Source organism: Trichosurus vulpecula, chromosome 2 (genome assembly GCF_011100635.1).
Source record: "Trichosurus vulpecula isolate mTriVul1 chromosome 2, mTriVul1.pri, whole genome shotgun sequence".
In the NCBI taxonomy this organism is placed as follows: domain Eukaryota; kingdom Metazoa; phylum Chordata; class Mammalia; order Diprotodontia; family Phalangeridae; genus Trichosurus; species Trichosurus vulpecula.
In genome coordinates this window covers 183,499,587-183,524,529 of record NC_050574.1, presented here as the reverse complement: position 1 = coordinate 183,524,529, position 24,943 = coordinate 183,499,587, and the positions used below count along the sequence as shown (strand labels likewise).

At 38.9% G+C, this 24,943-nt stretch overlaps 1 protein-coding gene across 2 annotated transcripts in view; it reads left to right on the top strand.

Annotated features, from left to right (window-relative positions):
* Window positions 1–24,943, top strand: part of SACS (sacsin molecular chaperone) — a 100,521-nt gene that overhangs the window by 30,166 nt on the left and 45,412 nt on the right. For both annotated transcript variants that reach the window (XM_036742751.1, XM_036742752.1), the window contains exons 3-6: window positions 11,585–11,735; window positions 18,788–18,878; window positions 19,777–19,862; window positions 21,933–22,044. In XM_036742751.1, coding sequence (XP_036598646.1) covers window positions 11,585–11,735; window positions 18,788–18,878; window positions 19,777–19,862; window positions 21,933–22,044 — 440 coding nt within the window. The remainder of the gene's footprint in view (window positions 1–11,584; window positions 11,736–18,787; window positions 18,879–19,776; window positions 19,863–21,932; window positions 22,045–24,943) is intronic.

Sequence of the window (24,943 nt, the reverse complement as noted above, 5' to 3'; positions counted from 1 at the left end):
TGGATGCCTGCCAAACTTCACAATTGTTCCACAAGCCTGAAAATATGTGCAGTCATTTTGAAACCTTCTGTTATTCAAGACAACTCTGCAGAATGCTCCCTCTTTGTTATACAGTGACCAACAACATGGGACTTTATTCATCCCATATTCACAGCTCTGTGATTTTGTGCACACGCATCCTATGATTCTAAGTTTCCATAACATTAGCTCTATAGAATTTCCCTATATTGTAAAATAATTAAAATCTTTAAAATGATAATACTCCTATTTTAAAATTATAATACTAGATTTTTTGGGAAAAGCTAATAAAGAATACACATATAATGAACACATATGATATATAACACATTATGTGTAATATATGGAGTACATAATATATGCAATAAATTATAAATAAATTATATATAGGGATGTGTTATGAAAGTAACCAATTTATTTTTAATTTGATAACACTTCTCTTACATATGAGGAAAAATATATTAAGCAACTACATTTTGACATGACTTCTGATGATAACATTTTCAGACATTAATTTATTTACTACATGGGCCTATAGATTCTATCTGAGTCTCCCTTAAAAAACAAACAAAACCCAGACAACAAATTAACTCCACATCAAATAGCAGAAAATTAATTTTTAGTTAACTATTTAGAGAAATCTGCTTATTGGCATACTGTAAACCTAATTTTTCTGTATTTATGTACTGCCAACTCTATTAATTTGCAATATATATTGAAGTAATTTGTATACATTATATTTCCTTTACTTAGCATATAAAATATTATTGTCTATTATTTTTCACGCAGGCATCCCAAAGTGCTTTTTTCATAGTTCACAGTTTACATTCTGAGTTTTGTTATATCATCTGTCTGTTTTTTAGGCAGATTAAAATGCTGTGTTCAAGTTAGCAGTTTCTACACTACATGTGGGGACTAGAACAGCAATGTAAAAAGTGAATCTGTAAAGAAGGAAGTCTCTGAGGCCTGCCTTATAAGTTCCCTCAACTCAGCTGTCACATTCAAATTCAACACTTAATCATATATTAAATACCTATCATATGGAAGATACTATGATAGGCACAGGGGATCCAAAGATTCAGGGATCTAAATAACTCAGGGCCTCTTCTCAAAGAGCTCACAGTATTATGATGAAGAGGGAGTGCATCTTTCTTACATATTTATTGCGTATTATAGTTATTTATATAATGAGAAGATAGAATTCATTAGAAAAGATACTGATGTTGGGAAAGATGAAAGGCAAAAGGATAAGGGGATGTTAGAGGATGAAATAGATAGTGTCATGGAAGCAAGGAAAATGAGATTGGACAGACTTTGGGATGCTGTGGAAGATAGAAGGGCCTGGCATGCCATGGGGTCGGACACAATTGAACGAATGAACAACAGCAGCAGCAGCAGCAGTAGCAACAACAACATATCCTCTTTCTAGACAGTAAACCATGAATTCAGGGATCCTCTTCCTTCTAAATTTTGCATCTCCTGCAGAAGGTTGTATAGTGTTCTGCACACAGTAGCTGCTTAACGTTTGTTTAACTGAATTTGTTGGATAGGTGGCTGCCTATGTGGTATGATTTCACAGAATATCAATATGTGCTAGGGACAGTGCTTGAATCAGCCAATCAATCAACAAGCATTTATTAAGCCTCTGCTATATGCCAGGTACTGTGTTAAACCGGGCATGCAAAGACAAAAGTGAGAGTCCATGCCTTCAAGGACCAGGTCTTACTGATTCAGAGGCTGGTTCTTGACCTATTATGCCATACTGCTTTACTCCTACCAAAAGTTGCCTCTCTGCAACTTTGCCATGTGCCTGTGCATGTGTTATCCTCCCCCTCTGCCCCCATTCATCTCTCTCCCTTTTCCCTCCCATCCCTTCGCCTCCAGTAGAATGCAAACTTGAAGGGAGGAATCGCTTCAGTATTTGTCTTTGTAGCTATAGCACAGGTCTTTGCTTCCTTCAGAATCTTGCCTGGGGCTGGGTCCTGGATGGCAGAATTGTGGCAAAGGGCAGGAAACAGGGGAAAAGGTTATGAGGAAGAAGGTGGAAATGTTCAGAGCAGTTAAGTGTTTTTAAAAAGGAAGAAAGACGTGAGGTAAGAAAAGAATGGGGCCAGAAGAAAACCATAAAGGAGAACAAAGAATAGCTAAATGAAAAGGTGTTGATGATTTTTTGAAGGAAAGAAATATACCCTTCTGGCTTATTGGCAGTCTTTCCTTTGACTCTTATTTTCCCTTGTGTTTAGTTAGTCAACAAGCATCTATTTTTTAAGTGCATACTATATGACAGGCACTGTACTAAGTGCTGGGGATTCAAAGAAAGGTAAAAACCCAATAACCAATCAACCAACCACCCCTGCTCTCAATGTGCACACAGTCTGATGGGGGAGACAACATACAAACAACTATGTACAATCAGCATACAGACATACATACACATATACACATACACACATTATATAGGCTAAAGTAAAGACAATCTCAGAGAGAAGACAACAAGATTAAGGAGGATTGGGAAAGGTTTCTTAGAAGATGGGAGTTTAGCTGAGACCTGAAGAGACGCAGGGAAACCAAGAGACAGAGATGAAGAGGGAGAAAGTGCCAGGAGTGAGGGCTAGCCAGTGAAAATGCATAGTCCAGAGATGGGAATGTCATGTGTTCAAGTTTTAGCAAGGATGACAATGGAAGGGGTGTAAGGGGTAAAAGACAGGAAAGGTAGGAATAGGCAAGGTTATTGGTGGGGGGAAGCTTTAAAAGCCAAACAGCAGATTTTATACAAGAGATTTACTGAAGATAGAAACAACAGGAAATAACAGCTGATTGGATGTGGGGGATGAGAAAGAATGAGGAGTCAAAGGTGACAGCTAGGTAGGAGCTTGGAGGACTGGGAGGATGGTAGTTTGGACAGATATTCCTGATGAAGTCTTTGAGTGCCTTTATCATGGCTTTCCTTACTATCGTGGATGGGAATCCTGCTCCACTAATTTGAATGCTCCCATTCTTTAAAAAAAATACTTTAAGGAATATTGTCCCACTGTCAGCAAATTAGGTTTTATACACATACTCTATTCAAGCTTTCAAAAAGATGTTATATCACTTTTTATAAAAATGTAAAGGGCATATAGGAATCATGTGTAGTATTAATATTCCCATAATGTGTCTAACACCATATTAAAATGGCAACAGAGATATGAGGATATGAATAAATCCTGCTTTTCTTAAGCAAGAATACCTACTTAGGAGGAAGACATCTATACTGGAATTACCATATAAGCACGACTAGATTCAAGGGCAGTCACTCAGTTAGTTTTGCCAGAACATTCTTTAAATGGTTGAGAATTAATTGGCAACTGAACAATCATTTCTCATTAAAGTGAACAATAGATGCAAAAGAGTGATGTAAAGTTTATCCAATAGCTATTTTTTGTCATTTTATAGCACTTTGGGTAATTCACATTGCTCCCATTAAAAGTAGGAAAAGCAGGGCATGCTAATTCAGTAACATTACATCATCTCCCCAGCTATATTCAATAACTAAAAATAAAACACATACTACCACAAACTGAGTTGCTTGAAGGGAAGTTTGTCAGTTACTTGATTTACTGGGTCAGTATAAAAAAGCAAAAGATTTAGACCAGAACTCTTGCCCATGGCACCTTTCCTGCTACCTAGAAACATGTTCTGTTTACCCCAATCTTTAAAAAAATCTTAACTGGATTCAGCCAGTCCCTTCTACTGTTTATTTTTTGGGGGGAGGGGGGAGGCAATTGGAGTTAAATGACTTGCCCAGGGTCACACAGCTAATAAGTTGTCTGAAGCAGGATTGGAACTCAGGTTATTTTGACTCTAGGGCTGATGGTCTATCCATTGTGCTACCTAGCTGCCCGTATTATCTTATATTACTTCATTATTACTTTTCTTTTTATAGACAAACTCTTAGAAAAAGACATCTACACTAAATATTAATTCTCCAAGTCATTTGCAACTTGACTGACATTGTTTTCCAGGTGGTTACCATCCATCTCTTAGGTGCTCTATTATGGAGTTTTTGTCAGTTTTTGGTTTTCACATCATCTGACACTGCTGACCACACCTCTGCTTCAGTGACAGTGTTTTCTCTTGGTTTTCCTCCTACCTGGCTGTTTCCTTTGCTGTATCATTATCCATGGTTTCCCTGGCTTCCCCTATCCACCTATCTGTAGGTGTCCCCCAAGACTCTGATCTGGGTTATCTTCTTTTCTGTCTCAACATCTTACAAATTCAGTTATCATCTCTATGCTGCTGACTATCAAATCTATATATTTAGGCCTCATTTCTCCCCTGAACTTTAGCTGAACCCACATCACCAGCTGCCAGCTAGAGATCTTCACTTGATATCCTATCTCCTTGATAAGGGTATCTTAAATTCAGTATGTCCAAAAGAGAATGTATTTTCTTTCTCCCTAAATCTGTTTTCTTCAAAACTTACCTATTTCTTTTGAGGAAACCACCATCTTTTCAGTTACCCAGGTTTGTAGCTTGAGTCATCTTTGATTCTTCCCTCTTCCCCACTCCCCCATAATGAATCAATCATCAAATCTTGTTGATTCTGTCTTTTCAGTATCTCTTCTACCTGTCCCTTTCTCTCCATTAACACAGCAACCACTCTAGTTCAGGCTTTTATCATTTCTCACCTACATTATTGCAACAGCCTCCTAATAAGACTCCTGGTTTCAAGTCTCTTTCTAATCCATACTCCACACAGCTGTCAAATTAATCTTCCTAAAGTGCCAGTATGAATAGAATAAAACTGCTTTACTAAAATCTAAGTAAAATATATCTACAGCATTTCCTTGATCTATTAGATGATAACCATGTTAAACAAAACGGAACCAAGCTTAGTCTGCTGTGTACCAAACAGAATTCATTATTTTTCACTCTAGCCCTCCCTCCCCTTCCTTACTTCCCTATTTCTGTCAAGGGAAACAGCATTCTTCCAGACACCCAGGTTTGCAACCTAAGAGTCATCCTCAATTCTTCACTCTTCCTTCCTTACCTTCTACCCTTCCTCCCTGTATCAAATCAGGTTTTGAGTTTTGTTGATTCCATCTCTTCAATATCTCCCACTCATCCCCTTTTCTTTGCCATACAATCATCTCAGCTAAGGCCTTCATCGTTTCTCACTTGAACAACTGCAAAAGCCTCATTATTGATACCTGCTCCATGATCCAGTTTCTCTCCTCTAATGCATCTTACACACAGCTTTCTAGGTATACAGTAGTGGGAATTTCTTTATATACGGTTGGACTAGATGGCCCTTGAGGTTCGTTCCAGATCCCAAATTTAGTAATTATGTGATCTGAGGAGTTGGAAAAAGAGACAGATAGAACAGCTACTTTTCCCTGGGAAATTCCGATTCCTGAAATTGATAAATGGGTCAGGGATGCTAATCCTAACCTATCAGCATGATCCTGAACTCTCTAACAGTAACAGACTTTTGCAATTAATGCATTTATATGTATTACATTATTTTGATGTCTCTTGTGGCATGGAGGTGATCCTTGTTTCTCAAAGGCCATGCCAGAAAATGCTTTGGCAGGTTAAGACTAAGCTAGAAAAGCTTTGAGTATGGCCCTGGCAACGGCCATGTGTTTGTTGTTGGAGGACCAGCCGACTAATTTTGGAAAGACTTATTACCAGAAACTCGGCCCATACACACACACACACACATACACACACACAGACACACACACATATGTATACATAGGTATGTATGTGCGTGAGTGTGTGTGTGTGTGTGTGTGTGTGTGTGTGTGTGTATTGCCCAGAATAAGTCAGAGGTATCCTCTACTAAGGCATAAAGGAATTTAGATATGCATCAACAAAGTGAGTTTTCACACTGATGAAATAATAGATTTTATTATTAAATGTATTAATCATTTCTCCACTATCAGATGTAATGTCTGCTCTTTAATGTCTGCTCTAAAAGGTAGGTGAATGCATATGCATAATGGTAGCTTTAGGGGTACATAAGGTAGAGTTGGGTAGAAATTCTAACAAAGTAAATACATTTGAGCAATTAGAAGGTGCTGAACAAAAAGTACTTTCTATCCATCTAACTCAAAAGAAAAAAATAGGAAGACCACGACAGCTTCTGGTTAGCACCTCAGTACTCTGTAAATTTCTCAAGAGGTCTCCACTTACCTCCCTTCCCCCTCCCTTCTCTTCCCTTCTCTTCTCCTCCCCCATCTCCCCAACCTTTTCTCTCCTTTTTCTTTACCAGGAGAACTTTTTGTGTGTGTGCCAGAGGCCCTTTGGATAGTCCGCTGAATTACAATAATGTTTATTAGTATACACAGTAAATCACATAGCATTGCAAAGGAAATCAATTATCTGAAATTCATTTACTAAAAAAAAAAGATAATAGACCCGGGTTAAGAACCCCTTCCCTTCCCTTTGACTTGGTGACATCATGAACTCCCACAGGTTTTATTATTATCTCCAATTCTGTTTCATATCTGTATATATCCAGTCCTAGCCACTCTCCTGATCTCCAGTCCAGGATCACCAATTGGACAATTGGACAGCTCAAACTGTATGCTCTATAGGCATCTCAAACTCAACTGTCCAGAGTACAACTACTTTTCTTTTTTTTCCTAGACCCAATCTTCCCTTTTACTGTCAAGAGCACCATCATTCTTCCAGTAATCCAGGTTTGAAATCATGGTGCCATCCTCCACGTCTTATCATCACTCAGCTCACATATCCATTCAATTCGCACATCTTGTTATTTCGGTCTCTACAGCATCTCTTGCATCCTTACTCTTTTGGCTATCTACAATTCCTAACATAGTTAAGGCCTTTGTTCTCTCTCCCTTGAACTATAGTAATAGATTTCTAATTGGTCTGCCTGATCGGTCTCCCTATCCCCCTCCCATTATCCATGTCCCATGCAGCTTTATCACTTTTGTTACACTGAAGATTTTCCTTAAACACAGCTCTGCCTGTATCACTCTCCTACTTAGTAAACTATACTGGTTCCTTTAGTTGCAAATATGACTCCTGTGTTTTCATTTATAACCCTGCAAGACTTAATCCCAACCTACCTTTCCAACTTTATTACACATTCCTCCTCTTCTTGCTCTCTACAATGTGGTCAACTTGGCTTTCTTATTACTCTTACTTAAAGCTCTTATTTCCTATCTCCATTCGTAGGATTCCCAATGCCGGGAATGTAGTTCTGCCTCTTAGAATCACCAGTTTCCTTCAAGACTCAGTTCAAGTGCCACCTTCAACATGAAGCCTTCCTGATTCTCTCTGTTAGTGCCTTCCCCTTTTTACATCTACCCATATATGCTGATGTTATCACTCCTGTTAGGATCTAAGTCTATGAGGGCAAAGATTGTTTTACTTATGTCTTTATTTCCCAGTGCCCAACATAGTACCTGCCACATAGTAGGTGCCCGTTACTTTATTGAATAAAAGAGGTTTCATTTGAGCATGTAATTTTTAAAATCAAAAAAGTATCCATTACGATGGATTCTCACTTTATGCTGAATAAAGAAGACAGATCTTTGTATCTAGAGAAACCAGATAAACAGATATGGAAACAAATTCTCAAAGGCTTTAAACTTTGGAATTTTGCTATTTTTTATTAGATTTATCTATACCCTCTATTCTTGCCTCTTGGGTAGGAATCCAGAGCAGACATTGTAGATCCAAGTAACTAAATACTGTATAACATCGATTGCTCTTGCACCATTCTTTCAGGGTCAGGTCTGTCACATTTTACCCCAAACATTTTATCAGAGTTCTTTGGTATCATGAAGAGGCTGGAGAGTCTCTTTGCTACACCATTGGCTCAAGCCCCCAATGGCTGTGTTACTTACCCTCTTTAGGACCTTGATGACTAGCATCTAAGTTCCATTTAACCATTTAACATCTGATTAGCTATTATGAAGCAATAGCTGCTTCAGCAATATAGCAAGAACAAAATATGTTTTCCCAATCATCTGGGAGCATAATCACTCCCATACTACTTTGGTTGCTTGGAGGTGGTGGAAAGGAAATTAGGCTCACAGCTTAGCTCAGGTCCTATGTATCATTACTTCCCACCAAGTTCAATTCCAAAGCCAGAATTCATGGCTTCTACTGGGCTGCAGTCTTGGACCCATGCTCAAGGCATCACTGCTGGCTGCAATATCCAGCCTGGATTCCTGGACTGTTGGATCTGCATGGCTTGCACTCACAGATCAGATCAGAGAGACTCCATTCTCTCTGCACCCTGAACAGAAAAGAATGAACAAAAAGGTCATAGACCCAGGCCTATTTCTCAGAGTCACATGACCTAAGGCAGGAGTGGTGGCGAGAGAAGGAAGAAGCCCTCAAGCCCTCCCTACTTTTACTTTATAGGGGGAGTAGAGGTCTTCACTGTCAGATGAAAATACGGCAAAAAGCAAACGCCTTGGCCATTGCTCAGTCAAGCTGTTCTGGCTAGACAGGCCATGGGAAAAAAAAGCTTCTCTTTTACATGGTAGGCCCATGTAAAAAGTCACACCTGCTCCAGTCTTCCAAACTCCCAGAAGCAGTCCCCAAGCATCTTCTTTGTGTGTCACCACCTTAGGTGAACTGAACATGCACCAAACCCCCATTATGACTTCAAAAGGAATTGAATTCAACATTTATTTAAATACCTACTATATGCAAGCTATTGTGATATGATATTTAAAGATCAAAACAAAGAAGTCTTCAGGGAACATACATTCTACTGGAGCTGCTACAGACAGAAATGCAGTATATACACAAAGAAGTATTATGCAAATGAGGAATGAGAGAATAATAGCAGCAGCAAGGTATTTTGAGGAAGGCAAAACAGATTTTCACCCACTTACATACCCTGATTTCACATTGAGCACTGAATTTCTTTAGTTTTTGTTAGACACATGTAAAGTTCCACTCTGTATAAACTTTGTATTTTTTGAAGGCTACAAAGGTGCTGAGAAGGATGAAGAGGAGATAGAATGTTACAAAGTTCAGACAGGATGAAATGTTGACTTCAGGTAGCAGCTGGTAGTCTAATTTGGATGGAATATAGAATGCTGGAAGGGTAATAGTATGAAAAGGATAAAAAGGCAAGCTGGAACCAGATTGTGGAAGGCCTTAAACACTAAGCTGAGGAATTTATATTTTACTTGCATCTCATGTTTCCATATTTAAGTGCTTTCCTTGATTTCTGTTTTTGTTTTATTAGTATTAGGCAACCACTAAACATGTTCAAACAGGGAAGTGACATGATTAAAACTGTCTGTGCCTTATGATGAACAGGGAAAGAAATCAGCATAATGAATGCTTTTATTTTTTAAATTAAGTTTTCCTTTACAAATTTTCTCCTCTTTCCCCCACCCATTTGTTGTTGAGTCATTTCAGTCATGTCTGACTCTTCGTGACTCCATTTGGAAAGCAAGAAAAATAAAATCCATCATAAATATATTTAGGCATGCAAAAGAAAATCTCTCATTAGCCCAAAAAATAAAAAATAAAGAACAAATGCTTCAATATGTACCAGCTTGTTATCTGGATACGGATAGCATGTTTCATCATGAGTCTTTTGGAACTGGAGTTGATCTAGTGAGGATTAGAGTTGCTAAGTCATTCGAAGTTGATTATATTTGCAATATTGTTGTTATTGTATAAATTGTTCTGATTTTGTTCACTTCACTTTGCATCACACATTTCTTCCCAGGTTTTTCTGAAACCATCCCCTTCATCATTTCTTGTATCACAATAGTATACCATCATAATGAATGCTCTTAAAAAATTCTCCCTGTATTTTCCATCTCTACCTTGGGATGAGAAGCAGGGAGAAAAAAAGAGAAAAAAAAAGACAAGAGGGGAAGGGAGAAGATGTTAGGGTAAGAGTAAGAAGTGAGTAAAGAGAGGGACCTGGGGAAAGAAAGAGAAGTAAGGTGGCAAAGAAGAAGGTAGAGAAAGTAAATAAAGGATAGACAGATAATAAGAGCCAGGAGAAAAGGTGGAGAGGGATGTGATGAAAGAAGAGGGAGAGGGATGTGATGTGTTGATATATTAAAATGTTGAAAATAAGAGCATACATGAAGCTTTTTTTTTTTAAACAAAAAGCATGCCTTATAATAGGATTGGAGATTAAAGCTTTCAGAATAAAAATAAGCTTTCTGATTGAGGGGAAGTGTGTATATAAATGGTAAGGATTAAAGTAGGGATGGGGAAACCAAACTTTATCTAACCGGAAGGACAGAAGGTTAGATCTGGAAGGAGCCTTAGCTGTCATCTGCACATCCCTCTTCCATATTTTCAGACGATCAGGTCTCAAAAACTAAGTGCTTTGCCCTCTAGAACAGGGACCATCTTTTATGACTCTTCCTATCCCCAGTGCTTGGCTCAGTGCCTGGCACATAGTAGGAGCTTAATCGAGGCTCGTTGACTGTCCGATCGTGTGTTGAACCCTACAATAAAAAGTGCCTCTTCTGCATTGCTGCATAGATTGCAGCAATGAGAGGCCTATAGACACGGCTTTCCGCTAGTTTTTAGAAGGTAAACTCCTCCAGGAGAGGTGGCTTTCTTTGCGCGTTTTGTAAAGAAGTAACGTGATGCCCCTCGAAGGCGGTGGTGGCTTGAAGAATTTTTTTGGGGGGCGGGGGGATGTCTCTGACCATGGCGTGGGCAGCACGTGCTGACTTTGTGTTCTAAAGCTGTGTAAGGCCTGGCAGGGACACACACACAGAGGCCGCGGGAGGGCAGAACCCACTCTCTCGAGACGCGACCACGAGTCTTTGATTCTGCGGAACAGGGAGGGGAGGGGCGGGGCAGAGAGGAGGGGCGAGGCGCGCTCGAGAGCCCGCGGGCAGGCAGCCGCCAGGGCGCGCTCCGCTGGGCTCCTGGACTAACGGTTTCGGGGCCGGCGCGCGCGCTCCCTCCTCAAGACGCTCCCTCCCCGGGGCGCGCGCCTAGTCCCCGCGGGCGGGGTGGGAGGAGGGCGCGCGCGCCGGCGCCGCCGCTGCCGCCGTTTCCTCCTCTTCCATTTCTACCTCAGAAGCAGGGGCGGTGGGCTCGCGCGGGCCAGGCGGGGCCACGTGAGGTGGCGCGCGGGCGGGATGCGGACTCCTTTTCTGTCCTCGGCTCGCTGGCTCGGGGCATCCCCTGGGCGGGGTCTTGCTTGGTCCTCGGCGAAGGCGCCGGCGGAGGCAGAGGCGGCGGGACGGTCTGCGACCCTGAGCCAAGGAGGGAGGGGCAGCTGAGGCCTCGGCTGGAGACTCCCGCCCCCCAGTCTCTCCTCCCCCGCCCCTGAATCACAACGGGGCTTCTTTCTGCGCCACCGATCCGGGGACGGCTCGCAATGGGCGACAGGTAAAGCTTCCACCCGGCTCGTGTCTCATCCCACCCCGCGCCGGGTGGTCTCAGATCCCGGGGTGAGGCCTGGGGCCCCCGGAGCGCGCGCCGAGCCCCACGTGGGTCAGCCGTCCTGCTCCGGGATGGACGCGAGTTCCCCGGGAGCCCAGGCTGGCGTCGCGCCGTCCCCCGCCCTGGCTCAATGATCTCTTTGTGTTCCGCCCAGGTTAGCGCGAGTGACCGTCCTCCACGGCAGCGTGGGCTGTAGGACGTACGAGGTGCCGCCCCCCGCGACCGTCCATGAAGTCAAGGAGCTGATTTACCGGGACACCGACTTTCCGGCGTCTGAGCAACAGCTGTGGCTCCGCGGTCGGGAGGTAACTTTTACTACTTTGTCACTTATTGATGCTCAGATGACAGCTCAGATCTCGTAATGACACGCAGAGATAACGTTTTGTAAATGCAGAATGTTCTCAGTCTGTAAACTTAACTTGGAATTGGCATAAACCTGAGCGTTTAGCATTCACTGCAGAAAAAGTGCAATGAGAGAAGAACCTGAGCAGTCGACAGCAGCCGCAATAAAAAATAAAGGACCTACTGTGTGCTGTACGAAGTGCTGGGAATTCAGAGGCAAGAAAAATACACGCTCCCAAGGACTCCTTGGTCTAATGGGACTAAATAAGTAGGATGGATAATTAGATACATCCTGGAAACAATGGTTTGTGAAACACTTAAAAGATATATTTGAAATAGTTTATATTACTCTAAACCCTTAAGTAGTTTACCTGATTTTTGTTTTTGTAGGCATCGTTACCTCCCCTCCCCCCGCCCCCCACCCAATACTCCCTTCATCAGAAAAAGAATGGCCCCATTACTCTGAAGTTTCACTTCCTGTGATTGAGACTTCAGAATGCATCTCAATTTCAGTGTAGTTAGAGGGCTTTTTATTTTGGTTGGAGATAGTCATCAAAATGGCATAATTTTTTCTTATATTCTGATTTTCTTAATTATGAAATAATTACCCTTTTTCTTTTTTTGGTAAGAGAAGGATTTTTTTTTCTAACATTTTTAATCAGGAGAGGCAGCTTGGTCCAGTGGATCAGAGCTGGCCCAGAAATCAGGAAGAACTGACCTTAAGTCCTGCATCTAATACAGCTTCATTATTGTGGACAAATTAGTTATGTTACAGACTAGTTGCAGATCTGCATTAGTGGAAGCAGTTTCTGCGCCAGGAATTCTCTACGCCAGTGAAATCAAAAGACCTGAATTAAAAAAAAAATCAGAGCTGTTGACCTAAGATTTCTGACACCTAAGACATGCAGACAAAAAGTGTCCTCAACTTTTTAAGATACATTCAGTTGAGGATGGAGGAGGCCTTAGGTAGAGATCTTGGACCTCAGAACAAGAGGTCTAAGGCAGTGGGAGCTGGGGGGAGTGACCCTGGTTTCTATGCCCTGCTTATGGCTCCATCTTCAACTTTTCCTTTATAGAGTAAAATGGAATTTACAACTTTATTTTTTAAGAAACAAGCTAATTTGTTGCAATGGAAAACCTAATATCTTTTATATGTCCACAATAAGTGACATATGTAAGTGGTATTAACATTAGCAAATTACTCAAAATATGTTATTTAGAGGATCACAGATTTAGGAGTAGAAGGGATCTTAAAGTCTTCCTAGTCCAATCCTCCCATTTTATGGATGAGGAAACTAAAGCCTGTGGAGGTTAAGTGATTTGCTAAAGGTTGCAGAAGTAGTAAACATTGGAGAATTTGAACATAGATCCTCTTACTCTAGAGCCAGTATTCTTCCCACTCTGCTGTGAAGTCAGTCTTATAGACAGTATTTCTATTTCAGCAGATGTGAAAAGTGTGTATCAGAGAGGTTCAGTGACTGGTTTTGCCCTTTTTGGAGAGTTAGGAGCAATAAGGAAGAAAATTTAAGTGTGATATAAGGAAAAAAAAACTCTTCCTAACAATTAGAGCTATTCAAAAGTTGACTCGTAGTAATGAGATTCTTTCCTGGAGGTCTTCAGTCAAAGGCTGAATGACATCTTTTCCAAGTAAGTTGATTGTTTTTGGATATGTGAGGTACCTTCTATTCCTGAAATTTTATTTTATTACCTGTCCATAGTTACATTACACTTAACACATCACAAGTAGGTGTCAAAGTTAAGTCTCCTGGCTTCATTCAGGTCCTTTTCTCTGCTACATTACATCTTACATATTTTTAAAAATGAGATTTCTGTGAACTTTGAAGGGATTATACTAGAAAATAAACTTGAAATAAGTGTTACTGCCTCATAACCATATTCATTGTTTAGACATAATGATAGATCTTGGTTTTAATAATTTAAAAAAAATTCCTTAAATGAATCAATGATCTCATCAGTGTAGGTACTCCTACCTTTGCAGGTTGCATCTATCCATCATGTATGATTCTTGTCAGTGTCTTTCTGTGTATCCTTCATGAAGGGCCTGCCATTACTATTGGAAGCCTTTCTGTGGTTCTTTTAACATTTTGTGAATATTTGTGGATCCTTGGCTTGCCTATATGTTATTCATGGCCGTGATATGTTTTAAACTTCTTCAGTACAAATTAGTAGTGTTGATATTCTTCAGCCACCATGTCTTTTCATTGTCCTTTGGACTAATTGAAAATTTGAAAATATTATGAAATGGGGAAGAACCTCATAATACAGGTATTTGTTTTAAAATAGGAGCTTGTTAACATAAATTTCAAATGTGTGAAACATACAGGGAAAAATTTTTGAGGTGGGCAACTGATGCCTGTTCTCTCCAGCATCAGTACCAAAAGCATAGGGGACAAAGACTTGATATGTCACTTCTCCATGCAAAGCCACAGAGCCAGGCATCACCACCAACTGCCAATGATTACTTACAGCTCAGGCAATCCAGGCTAAAGTAGCGCTGAGGGAAAGATAGGTGGCAGCCTATGCCAAGTGAGTGAAATCACTTCCACTTTGACCAACTCAACTTCCCCACAGACCCTACTGGAGATAGCCCTGCCCCTGCAGCTATATTTCAGAGAAGTATCCCTTTTAGAAAAGGGTCCCATCATCCTTTACCATCACTAACACCAATTCTCACTTCCCATTCCCCCCATCCAATTCCCAATTCTGGTTTACCTTTGCAACATCTCTCAAATATGCTTCTTTTTCTTTTCAAAACCTCTCATTCTTGGACTATTGTATTAGTCTACTGGTTGGTCTCCCTGCCTCAAGTCTTCCCACTCCAATCTGACAACTCAACTACCAAACTAATCTTCCTAAAAGAGCAGGTCTCACTATGCTACTCTCTTTCTCCTTCCTTACCCCATTCAGTAAACTCCAGTGATTCCCTTTTATCTTGAAGATTGAATATAAAACCTTCTGTTTGGTTTTTGAAACCTTTCATAACTGTATTACCTTTCTAGTCTTTTTATACTTTGCTCCACATACTCTACAGTCTTATGACACTGGCCTCCTTATAATTCCTTGTACATATGGGCATGTTTGTAGGTAGTAGAGAAGCAGCCAGTAGACATGGAGAGATTGAAGAAAACTGAGAGAGTAAAGCTGATAGAAGGGACCATCTGCTGGAGAAGATGGAATGGAATGCAGTCACTTCTGCATGTAGAGAGATGTTTGCCTTTGCAAGGAGAAGGGCCACCTGTTCATGAGAGACAGGCCCAAGGGAGGCGACAGTGACAGAAGGCATTTATGTGATGTGAGAAAATATATGCAACGCACTGCACCCAAGGACTTCCTACCTCTGCAAAGGAGTGGGGGTAGTGTGTCTTCTCATATCTTTTCTTTGGGGCAGTGATTGTTCTTTGTAATTTTGCAACAGTCTTTTGATTGTCTTGTGGTTCTTTACATTTACATTGCTGTAGTCATTGTGTGTATTATTTTCTTATCTTTACTTATTTTAACCCTGCATCAGATTGTGTAAATATTACCATGTTTCTCAGTATTTACCATCTTCCTCATTTCTTATGGCATGGTAGTATTCCATTACATTCATGTACCACAATTTTTTTTAGCCATTCCCCAATCAACGGGCACCTACTTTGTTTCTAGTTCTTTGCTGCTACCAACACTACTATAAATATTTTGGCATATATGAGAACTTTCTTCTTATCAATGGTTTCCTTGGGGTATGAACTTAGAAGTGGACTCTCTTGGTCAAACGGTATGGATGTTTTATTCATTTTATTAGCATAATTCCAAATTGCATTCCAAATGGTTGTACCAATTTCTGTGCCCACCCATAATGCACTAGAGTACCTGTCTTGCCACAACATTGACTATTACTATTGTTTCTAATTTTGCTAATTTGCTGGGTGTGAGGCAAAACTTCAGAGTTGTTTTGATTTACGTTTTTCTTATTATTAGTGATTTGGAGCATTCTTACGTATGGGTTGTTAATAGTTTGCAATTCTTTCGAGAAATATTTGTTCATTTCCTTTTACCATGAATTAAATGATGAAAAAATAAAAGCATTTATTAAAGGCCTACAATGTACCAAATACTGTACTAAAAGCTTGAAAAAGAAATAAAAAAAGTAATGTAGTGCCTACTCAAGGGAGTACAGAGTCTGACTAAAGAAACACTTAGAAAAACAGAGACAGCCCCTGCTCTTAAGGAGCTCATATTCTAATGGGGAAGACGACATATTTGAAAAGTTTCAGCTGCAGGTCAGATGGAAAAGTCTGATGATCTTTGGGGTGCAGTGGTGAAGCAGATGGTAATGCTGCTGCTTTAATGTCATTTCCATTTCTAAAAGTTTTGAAGTTGAACCATTTGTCTTTGCCAAAGACTTTGTTGCAACAACTTTCTTTTTTGTGTTGTCAGTAGCTGTGGCTGTATCATCTGTAGGAGCAATTGCCATTTCTACATTTCTACAAGGGTTGGTTCCTCAGGATGATGCCTTTGGGCAGGAGCTGAAAACATTGTCGTTCCAAAAGCTATTGGTTTCAGCATCCTGAGCTATCTTCATTGGAGTCTGGTCAAGGTGGTCATGATGGTTTGACTTGCCTGGCACATGCTGATTCCTGTTTCTCACTCAGGGTGCCAGCTTGAGTGCCCTGGTGGGTAGTTGGTGGGGATGTTTGGCCTCTTCTCCACAGGAGTTGCTTTAATGAATGATGACTGTGAGGACTGGGCTAGAAGCAGGATCACTCTTCTGGGATGTTGTCTCTCCCAGGACTCCTGTCTTTATTTTCCTGTTGGCAGTTGGTCAGCAGTTGCTACCTGTGGTAATAAGGAAGTTATGGGCCCCTTTCTGCTCATGTAGACAATCTTTTATTTGTCTATGTATCTTAGATGCTAAACCTTATCTGAAAAATTTGGTAGAAAAATTTTTCCCATTTGACTACTTTTCTCTGTATCCTAATTTTGTTTGCCAAAAGCTTTTCATTTTGTATAAGTTGTCTACTTTATCTTTTGTATTAACCTTTCTCCCTTGTTTATGAATACATTTTCTGTTGTGAAAGGTATGAAATTTGCTTCTCTTCTAATTTTTATAGCATGGTTTTTAATGTTAAAGCTATGTACCTATTTTGAATTTATGGTGGAATATGGTGTAAATGTTAGTCTAAGCCTAACTTCTGCCAGACTTTATTACAATTTCCCAGCAACTTTTGTAAATAAGGAATTTTTTCATGAGTAGTTTATATTTTCAGATTTATCAAACACTGGCTAATTATTTTCTATAGCAGACTACATATTTAGTCACAGAATTAACTGAAAGCTGCTAAAAATATAAGATCCTACTGTCTTTGTTATTTTGTTGATTATGAGAAAAAAAGATTTGACCCAGAGCAAAAACATAATGTTGAAGGCTGTGCTCCAACAAGTTTTCTAAAAGGTTTATATTTTGATAATATAAGATTTCTTGATTATGTCCAAAAATAACTTTATCATTATCTTATTGACATCAAATGAGACATAAAACAAGGTGACATGGACTTTGCAAAGATGTTCACTACTGTTGTCAAGGATGTCCATTGTAGAATCCAAACGAAAGAGACATTCTATAGATAATGAAGTCCTCTAGATGCTCACCTTTGTAGATGATATACAGTTATCCCTTCTACATTGTGTGGGGGTTAAGGGTGCAGTGTCTCTTTGATCTTGAAAATCTGTGTAAATTTTTTTGGCCCTTCTTTTGTACCAGAGAGGAAGTCTGAATTTTTTCTTTTTCTTCTATGGGCTGTTTACAGTACCTTATTGCAAAAATTGGGTTCAGTATTTTTCTGCATGGTCTGCTGGCCTTTAAATGTTGTCTGTGGTTTCTGCCAAACTCCACACCCCCCACCAAATTCTCATCTAATTTCTTATGCTGACTAACAATATATCAAAACCACTATGGGGAAAGTCATGATGTGGAAAGGATAACTTAGTGATAATTACTGTAGGTTTCCAGAATGCTATAATTCCTATAAATTACATATATTCCATTCCTATTCCATGAATGCCTCTTCATGACAACTAAAAAATTATTGACTTAAAATCAATATAGGAGAAACCAAATTGACTGAGAAAGAGTATTCAAACTGATATCCTTTTGGATGGGCAACCTCTTGAGTTACTTCTTGATTACATATTATTTGGTCTGTCATTGCAGATGGACGGTGAAGTGGGCTCATTATTAAATAGAAGTAGAGTGGGCTAAATTGTTTTTGGGAAATCATATAGCACTTTCAAAGATTCCAAGTTCTTACTAGATACAAAAATTGTCTCTTAAACAGTATCCTTCTACAATACTATGTGACTGTGAATCATAGAAACACCACAGTCTTTGAAGAATTAAAATTCCACGTGACTCAAAAGGGATTGGAGAGCTATATGGCAACTGTAAACTAAATGCATATGTTACAAATGATTTTGTAGATTTCTAGAAATGATTTCTAGAAGTGGTCTAAAAAATACAGGAAATATATCATCTGAAAAACAGGCCAGTTACAGAATCATAGTGAAGGATAACAGAATTGTTCAGGTGCAGTTTTGGTACCCACAAAATCTTAAATGCTAGAGAAAAGCCTTCAGCATGTCAGGTAGATCTTTTATGAAGGCTATATAGGCCTTTTGTAAGAATTCATGGGAGGATATGAAAGAAAGTCAGACAGGTTGAGGAGATTTCAGGTTGCAATTTGTACAGTTAGAAGGAAAACCTATATTGATAATATCATGGGTCCATTAAAACATACTCTTTGGGATGGAGAATGTACAATGCATTTTAGAAAATTTTCCAAAACATTTAAAAAAACTTCAGGCTTTGAAACTTCAGTTACCTGAATAATTTACTTCCTTGCATTTCTTATTTTCTCAGTGACGCTAGATAACTCAGGCATTATTGTTTGTTGACAACTTTTGAATTTATTTGATTAAGGAATACATTACATATATTATTTTTTTCCTTTTTCAGTTATCTGATTGGATCAAGATTGAAGACATTCTGGCTTATAAAAGTTGTCATCTTTTTCTAAACCTTCAGTCCAAAGGCTTAAAAGGAGGAGGTATACTGTTGATTCTTAGAAGGGTGTGAAGTTTATATTGTTGCAAAATGACTTCATGTTATAGACAGAGAACAAGAGAACATTATGAAATGATGATGATTTGAGAGAACATCAAGAAAAAGTAGTTAACAAGGGTGAATGAGTTAATTTAAAGTAACCAATTATATGGAAAAAGAGTAATGAGGCTCCCCTCAAATAATAATGGGCAGAAAGATTGCAGAGAGATCGATGGATGGTAAATCATTGTAAAATAATAAATATATAGAAGATTAGCATCATGATTTTCTTTTTTAAGAGCAAACTTTTCTTGTTTTATCTTCAAATATACCTGCCCTGTGCAGCTCAGAAGATACCTATCTCTTAACTTAAGTGCCTGATTGAATCTCTCCACTGGGCAAACTTAGTCAGAATTTTTTTTTACTGAGCAGGCAGAAAGCTAGGTGTGGTATCCTTAATAACAAGTGAAATTGGAATAGATGATTAATTGAAATACCTGGACAAGAGCTACTGCTAAGAATGAAAGAGAACTAATTTCCCTGGCTCATTTTTTTAGTAGTAGTGGTACTAATTAAGTAATGCATATTTATTTTCAAAAGAAACTCATTTTTATTTTTGAACTAAATACTTTTGTGCTGCTCCTTAACGAAATCATGGAGCACTCCTTAAAAGTTATAATAAATTTATTTGATAAAATCCTTTTAAAATTCAGTTATTTGATGGAATTGAATTTCATTTTTGTAAAGGGATTGTTGTAGTTCAGTTGTTATACAATTACTACTTTGAAAGGTTTATAAATTGTGTAGATGCATCAAATTTTGGAACAAAACTACATCATAGAGAATAAGTAGGTAGGTATCAAGATGGAAAAAAGTAAGTGACTTTTGTTTTATGCTTTCAGGCCGATTTGGTCAAACAACTCCACCTCTTGTTGATTTTCTTAAGGACATTTTAAGAAGGTATCCAGAAGGAGGACAAATTCTTAAGGTACAGAGTGCACTATTGGTTTGTGTTAGATAAACTGGATTTATGAGAGTATTTTGATCATTCATTCAACTTCAGATCTCATTTTTGAAAGGGACTTTAGAAATCATCCAATCCCTACCGAGACATCCTTGCCAAGCTGATACCTGGCTTGAAGATCACTAGTGATAGGGAAACCAAACATTCTTAAGTATGTGCATCCTTAAGTAGGCCTTTGTCAAAAAGCTCTAATTGGTAATATAAATATTACCATGCACTGAACTTAAATATACCTCTTTGAAACCACTTTCCCTAGTTCTGTCTCTTTTGGACCACACAGAACTAGTCTAATTCCTGTTTTTATTTGGTTACGCTTCACATACATGAAGAGAGCTGTTAGGTCTCTGCCCTTTCTCCCCATACCCAAGTTTTCTGTTTTGGAGGTTAAATATCCCTAGTACCTTTGGCATGGTGTCCAGTTTCCTCACTATTTTAGTTGACTTCTGGACCAGCTCCAGTTTGTCAGTGTCCTTCATAAAATGTCATGTCCAGAAATTAGTGCAGTACTTTATTCTTTCCTAGTGATACCACATTCAGAGAGGAACTATCATCTCTTTAATCATAAACAATATGCTTCACTTATTATGCCTCTTAGAGGCAGCTGGTGGCACAGTGGATAGAGGGTTGGGCCTGGAGTAAGGAAGACTTGAATTCATATCTCTCCTTAGGGACTTACTAGTTGTGTGACCTGTGGCAAGTTATAAAACCTCTGTTTGCCTTGGTTTCCCTACTGTAGGATGGAGATAATAATAGCACCTACCTTACAGGATTGTTGTGAGGATCAAATGAGATATTACTTGTAATAAGTGCTTAGTATAGTTCCTGGCACATAGTAGGTGCTGTATAAATGCTTGTTCCTCCTTTCTTTTTATGAAGCTTAGTATCATACAGCTTTTTTTGCTTGCTGTGTCATACTCTTGACTCTCTTGCAGTAAACTAAACTGCTAGATCTTTTTATTTTATGATATTATTACTTAATTATGTTTTCCCCAAACTGCTTTTGTTCAGTTTTTAAAAAAATCCAAGTGCAGGACTTCACATATATTAATTTTTCTCATTACATTCCATTTATCTACCTATTGAGATTTTTTTGAGCCTGTTGTCAAACCTGTTAGTTCTCCTTCCTGCCTTTATGTCATTGTTAGATTTGATAAGCATTTTTTGTCTTTGCTTTTATCCAAGTGGTTTTCAAAAATGTTGAAGAGCATAAGGGTAAGGACAGCTCTCTGGGGCTCTTCAACTATAAATCTGTCAAGATAGCTTTGATTCACCAATTCATACTTTGTGTGGGGTCATTCAAGCGCTTATAAAGTAACTGTTCTCTCACCTAGCCTGCTTCTTTCCATCTTGTCCATAAGGAGAGTATGAGTGATTTTGTCAGATACTTCGATGAATTCCAGTTGTATCACAATTGTAGGATTCTCTTTATCTAATCACCGTGTCAAATAAGAAAATGCTAATCTGGCATTATCTGTTTAGGATGAAGCCACGTTGGCTACTGGGGATCACTTCTTGCCCTTTTAAATGCCTTATAAATCATCTTTTAATAATAGCTTCTCTTTTCCCAGGAATTGAAATCACAATCACTGGCCTGTAGTTTGAAGACTGTTCCTTTCCTTTGTGGAAGATGGGGACAACATTTGCCCATTTTTATACTTATGGCTTCTCTCTTGATTAGTTTTCAAAGTTTATTGTTAGTGGTTCAGCAGTGTCTTCTGTCACTTCTTTCAATGTCTTGGGATGTAATTTATTTGTTCTGTTGACTTGAATAGACACTTAGGCTAGTCAGAATGTTTCTTAACATTTCCTCACTTGTCTAGAGTTTATAGGATAATAGAATTACAGGCCTAGAACTGGAAGGCACCTCAGAAGCGTTAAGATCATGATAGGTGGCACTTAATCTTAGTAGTGTGGAGCAGAACAATGCCTAAAATAGGTGATCAGTTATTCTATATTGGCTTTGAAAATGCAGTTGCAAGATGGGCATCAAATGTTTGTGAAATTAAGTTATTTTGGGTATATTTTTATGGTTAGGAATTAATTCAGAATGCAGAAGATGCTGGGGCCACAGAAGTTAAATTTTTATATGATGAAACTCAATATGGAAAGGAGACTCTCTGGTCAAAAGATATGGAGCAATATCAGGGTAAGTATAGTTGGTAAGGGCAAATTTTGTTCTTTTATAATTAACACTTTGTATTTCATTTCTCCACTCATTCAGCAGTGTCTAATAACTATAATTAATATTGAACTATTGCCAAGTATTAAAGAGGTGCCTTCACCAGATGATGTTAAAAAAAGTCTTGACGCTCAGTTTCATACAGTGCTCTCATAAATACATCTTACTCTAAACAAGACAAAAGAATGTGATCATACCTTTGTCCTCAAGTCCATACATATATTTCTAGCACCCTTTTAATGGTCTTCTCTTCTTCTGTGATGTTTATTATTTTTTGGTTGGGGGATACAGGTAGGGAAGATGATAAGAATACAAAAGTGAAAAACATGTCCCGATTGAAAGAAATTTCTCCTCTCCAAACATCACAGTTGTTAGGCCTTCAAGTATTTACATATCTAAATAGCAGTTTTTAAAAGATGATGTCAGCCTTGAGTTCTAAAGTCAGTAGAATGATTTTAAATGCCTCTGGTTGCTGCAGGGAAATTTTTCAAGAAATAAATAAGGAATCAGTTCAAACTTTAAGAGATGTTTGCCACTCTCAAAAATCTTTAACAAAAACTTTTCTAAATGCCTATGAAGACAGACAAAATTATTATTAAATGTTAATACTATAGTTACCTTAAATTCATGATATAATAGATATGCATTTTATGTTATAGGTACATTTTGTAGTACATTAAGGCCCTGGTATAATCATTGTATATCTAGGTAGGAGGCACAGTGGATTGGAGTTAGGAAGACCTGAAATTAACTCCGGACTCAGCTACTTACTAGCATGTGGCCTTGGTTAAGTAACTTAACCTCCCTCAGATTCTGTCTCCTTGTATATAAAGTTGGGGGGAGGATTGCACTGAGTGGCCTGTATGGTTCTTTTCACCATTAAATCTATGGTCGTATGTGATTCTTCCTTCCCCCCTTTTGCTATTTTATAGGACTTGAAGCTTAACTATATTACTTTAAATCTTATAATTATTTGAGAGAGAGCTGGCTTCAGAGTCAGAGTGATCTGGGTTCAAGTCCAGCCTCAGACAGGATAGCCCCAGTTTCATGTATTATATCTAGTTTTCACAATATGCCATCCCGAAATAGCCTACAAATGGAGGAAACAAAATCATAAAAGGTAGAATTTTTTAAAAAATTCACAAAAGATGCAAAATCATAGACTGAAGAAACATTTTCATAACTTAGAAAAGAAAGCCTATATTACTAACTCATTATGTGTCTTTTAGCTGTGTATTCCAGATGTCTTTATGTATTGTGTTTAGTGTTAATGACTTGGCTCAGCAATGGTATACTATGGTCATCATGCTTTTATAACTATATTGTAATAGTTAACTGTGTGCATGTTTTACCTCTCTTAATAAATTGTAATTTCCTTGAGGGTAGGGTGTCTTGTTTCCTGAACCTTTGTACCTCCCACTGACCTAGTGCAATGCATTATACATAGTATATACTTAATAAAGATTAGTTGGATGAAAGTTTCTTGTTGGGCTGCAGGTTCTCTTAAGCCAAAGTAGTAATTTCTTTTACTTATGGGCTTATTGTTGTTTGTGGGAAGTATTTGAGTGATAACTCCAAAGAAAGCAAAATAATCTAGATTACTAGATATTAAATCTAATTGAAGTAAGCATGATTTCCCCAGTACCTGCTTGTTCATGCAGTGGTGGATAGAAGAAATGATCTTACAAAAAAGAGAATAAGGTTAGAGAATACCTTTAGAAAGGAGTTGTAAGTTGAAGTTTGAAAACCTCAGTTTCCTAATATGTAAAGATGAAGGGGTTGGACTAGAAGATTTCACAATTCCTTGTGAGCTCTGCTTTCTATTAAAAAATCCACTTATGAAAACTTACTTGTTCAGGTATATCATTTAAGCTTATAATATTTCTATGAGCAAATCTAATGTTTTTCCAAATGGGTTTTTATAAATATATTGTGGAGAAAATCAGAGACTACCTGCAGTTTCTGATGCCTTTGATTCCCATGACTTCTGCTGATACTTAACAGCTGGAATTCATACACTCTGTTTGAATTGATTATAAAAGCCAGTAAAACCACCACTTGTAGTCATGGACAAATACTTACAAAGGTATCAAGTGTATAGCATATGCAGTTATTCTCTTAGGAAAATATCATGGCCTTGGTTCTTTCCTCATCTCACTTCTTTAAATGTTCTGAAATAGGGTTTGTTAGCCAATTTTGTGCTTACATTCACTACCATTTACTTTTCAAAATGTGTTTGAATAACAAAATTTTATTAACTTCAGATGTAGAGATTAAGAGAAATGGTGAGGCCAAGATGGTGGCTGGAAAGCAGGGACTTGCGTGAGCTCTCCCCCAGGTCCCTCTAAAAACCTATAAAAATGGCTCTGAACAAATTCTAGAGCTGTAGAACCCATGTAATAGCAGAGGGAAGCAGGGCTGTAGCCCAGGACAGCCTGGATGGTTGCTGGGTAAGGTCTATCCCACAGAGCTGGGAGTGGAGTGGAGCGGAGCAGAGCCCAGCGTGGGCTGTGCCCGGTCGCCCGGACCAAACAGACCAGGAGCCGGGTGGAACAGGCCCTAACACCCTGAATCAGTGAGCTGTGGCAGTTACCAGACTTCTCAACCTACAAACACCAAAGACAACAGAGAAAGTTAGTGGGAAAAGCTGCTGGGACAGAGTGAAAGGACTTCCTGCTTCGGCCACCGCCCCCGGGGGCAGTACAGGTGGTGCAGCTCTGAGGACAGAACTATAGCTGCAGTTGCTACCCGTCCCAGGCCCACCAGGTGGGAGGAATTGAGGGTGGAGGAATTGAGAGCGGGAGTGCAGAGCCTGCCTAAGATCTGAGTCGCGGTCTAGGTTGGTGGTTCTTGGGGGAGGAGGAGC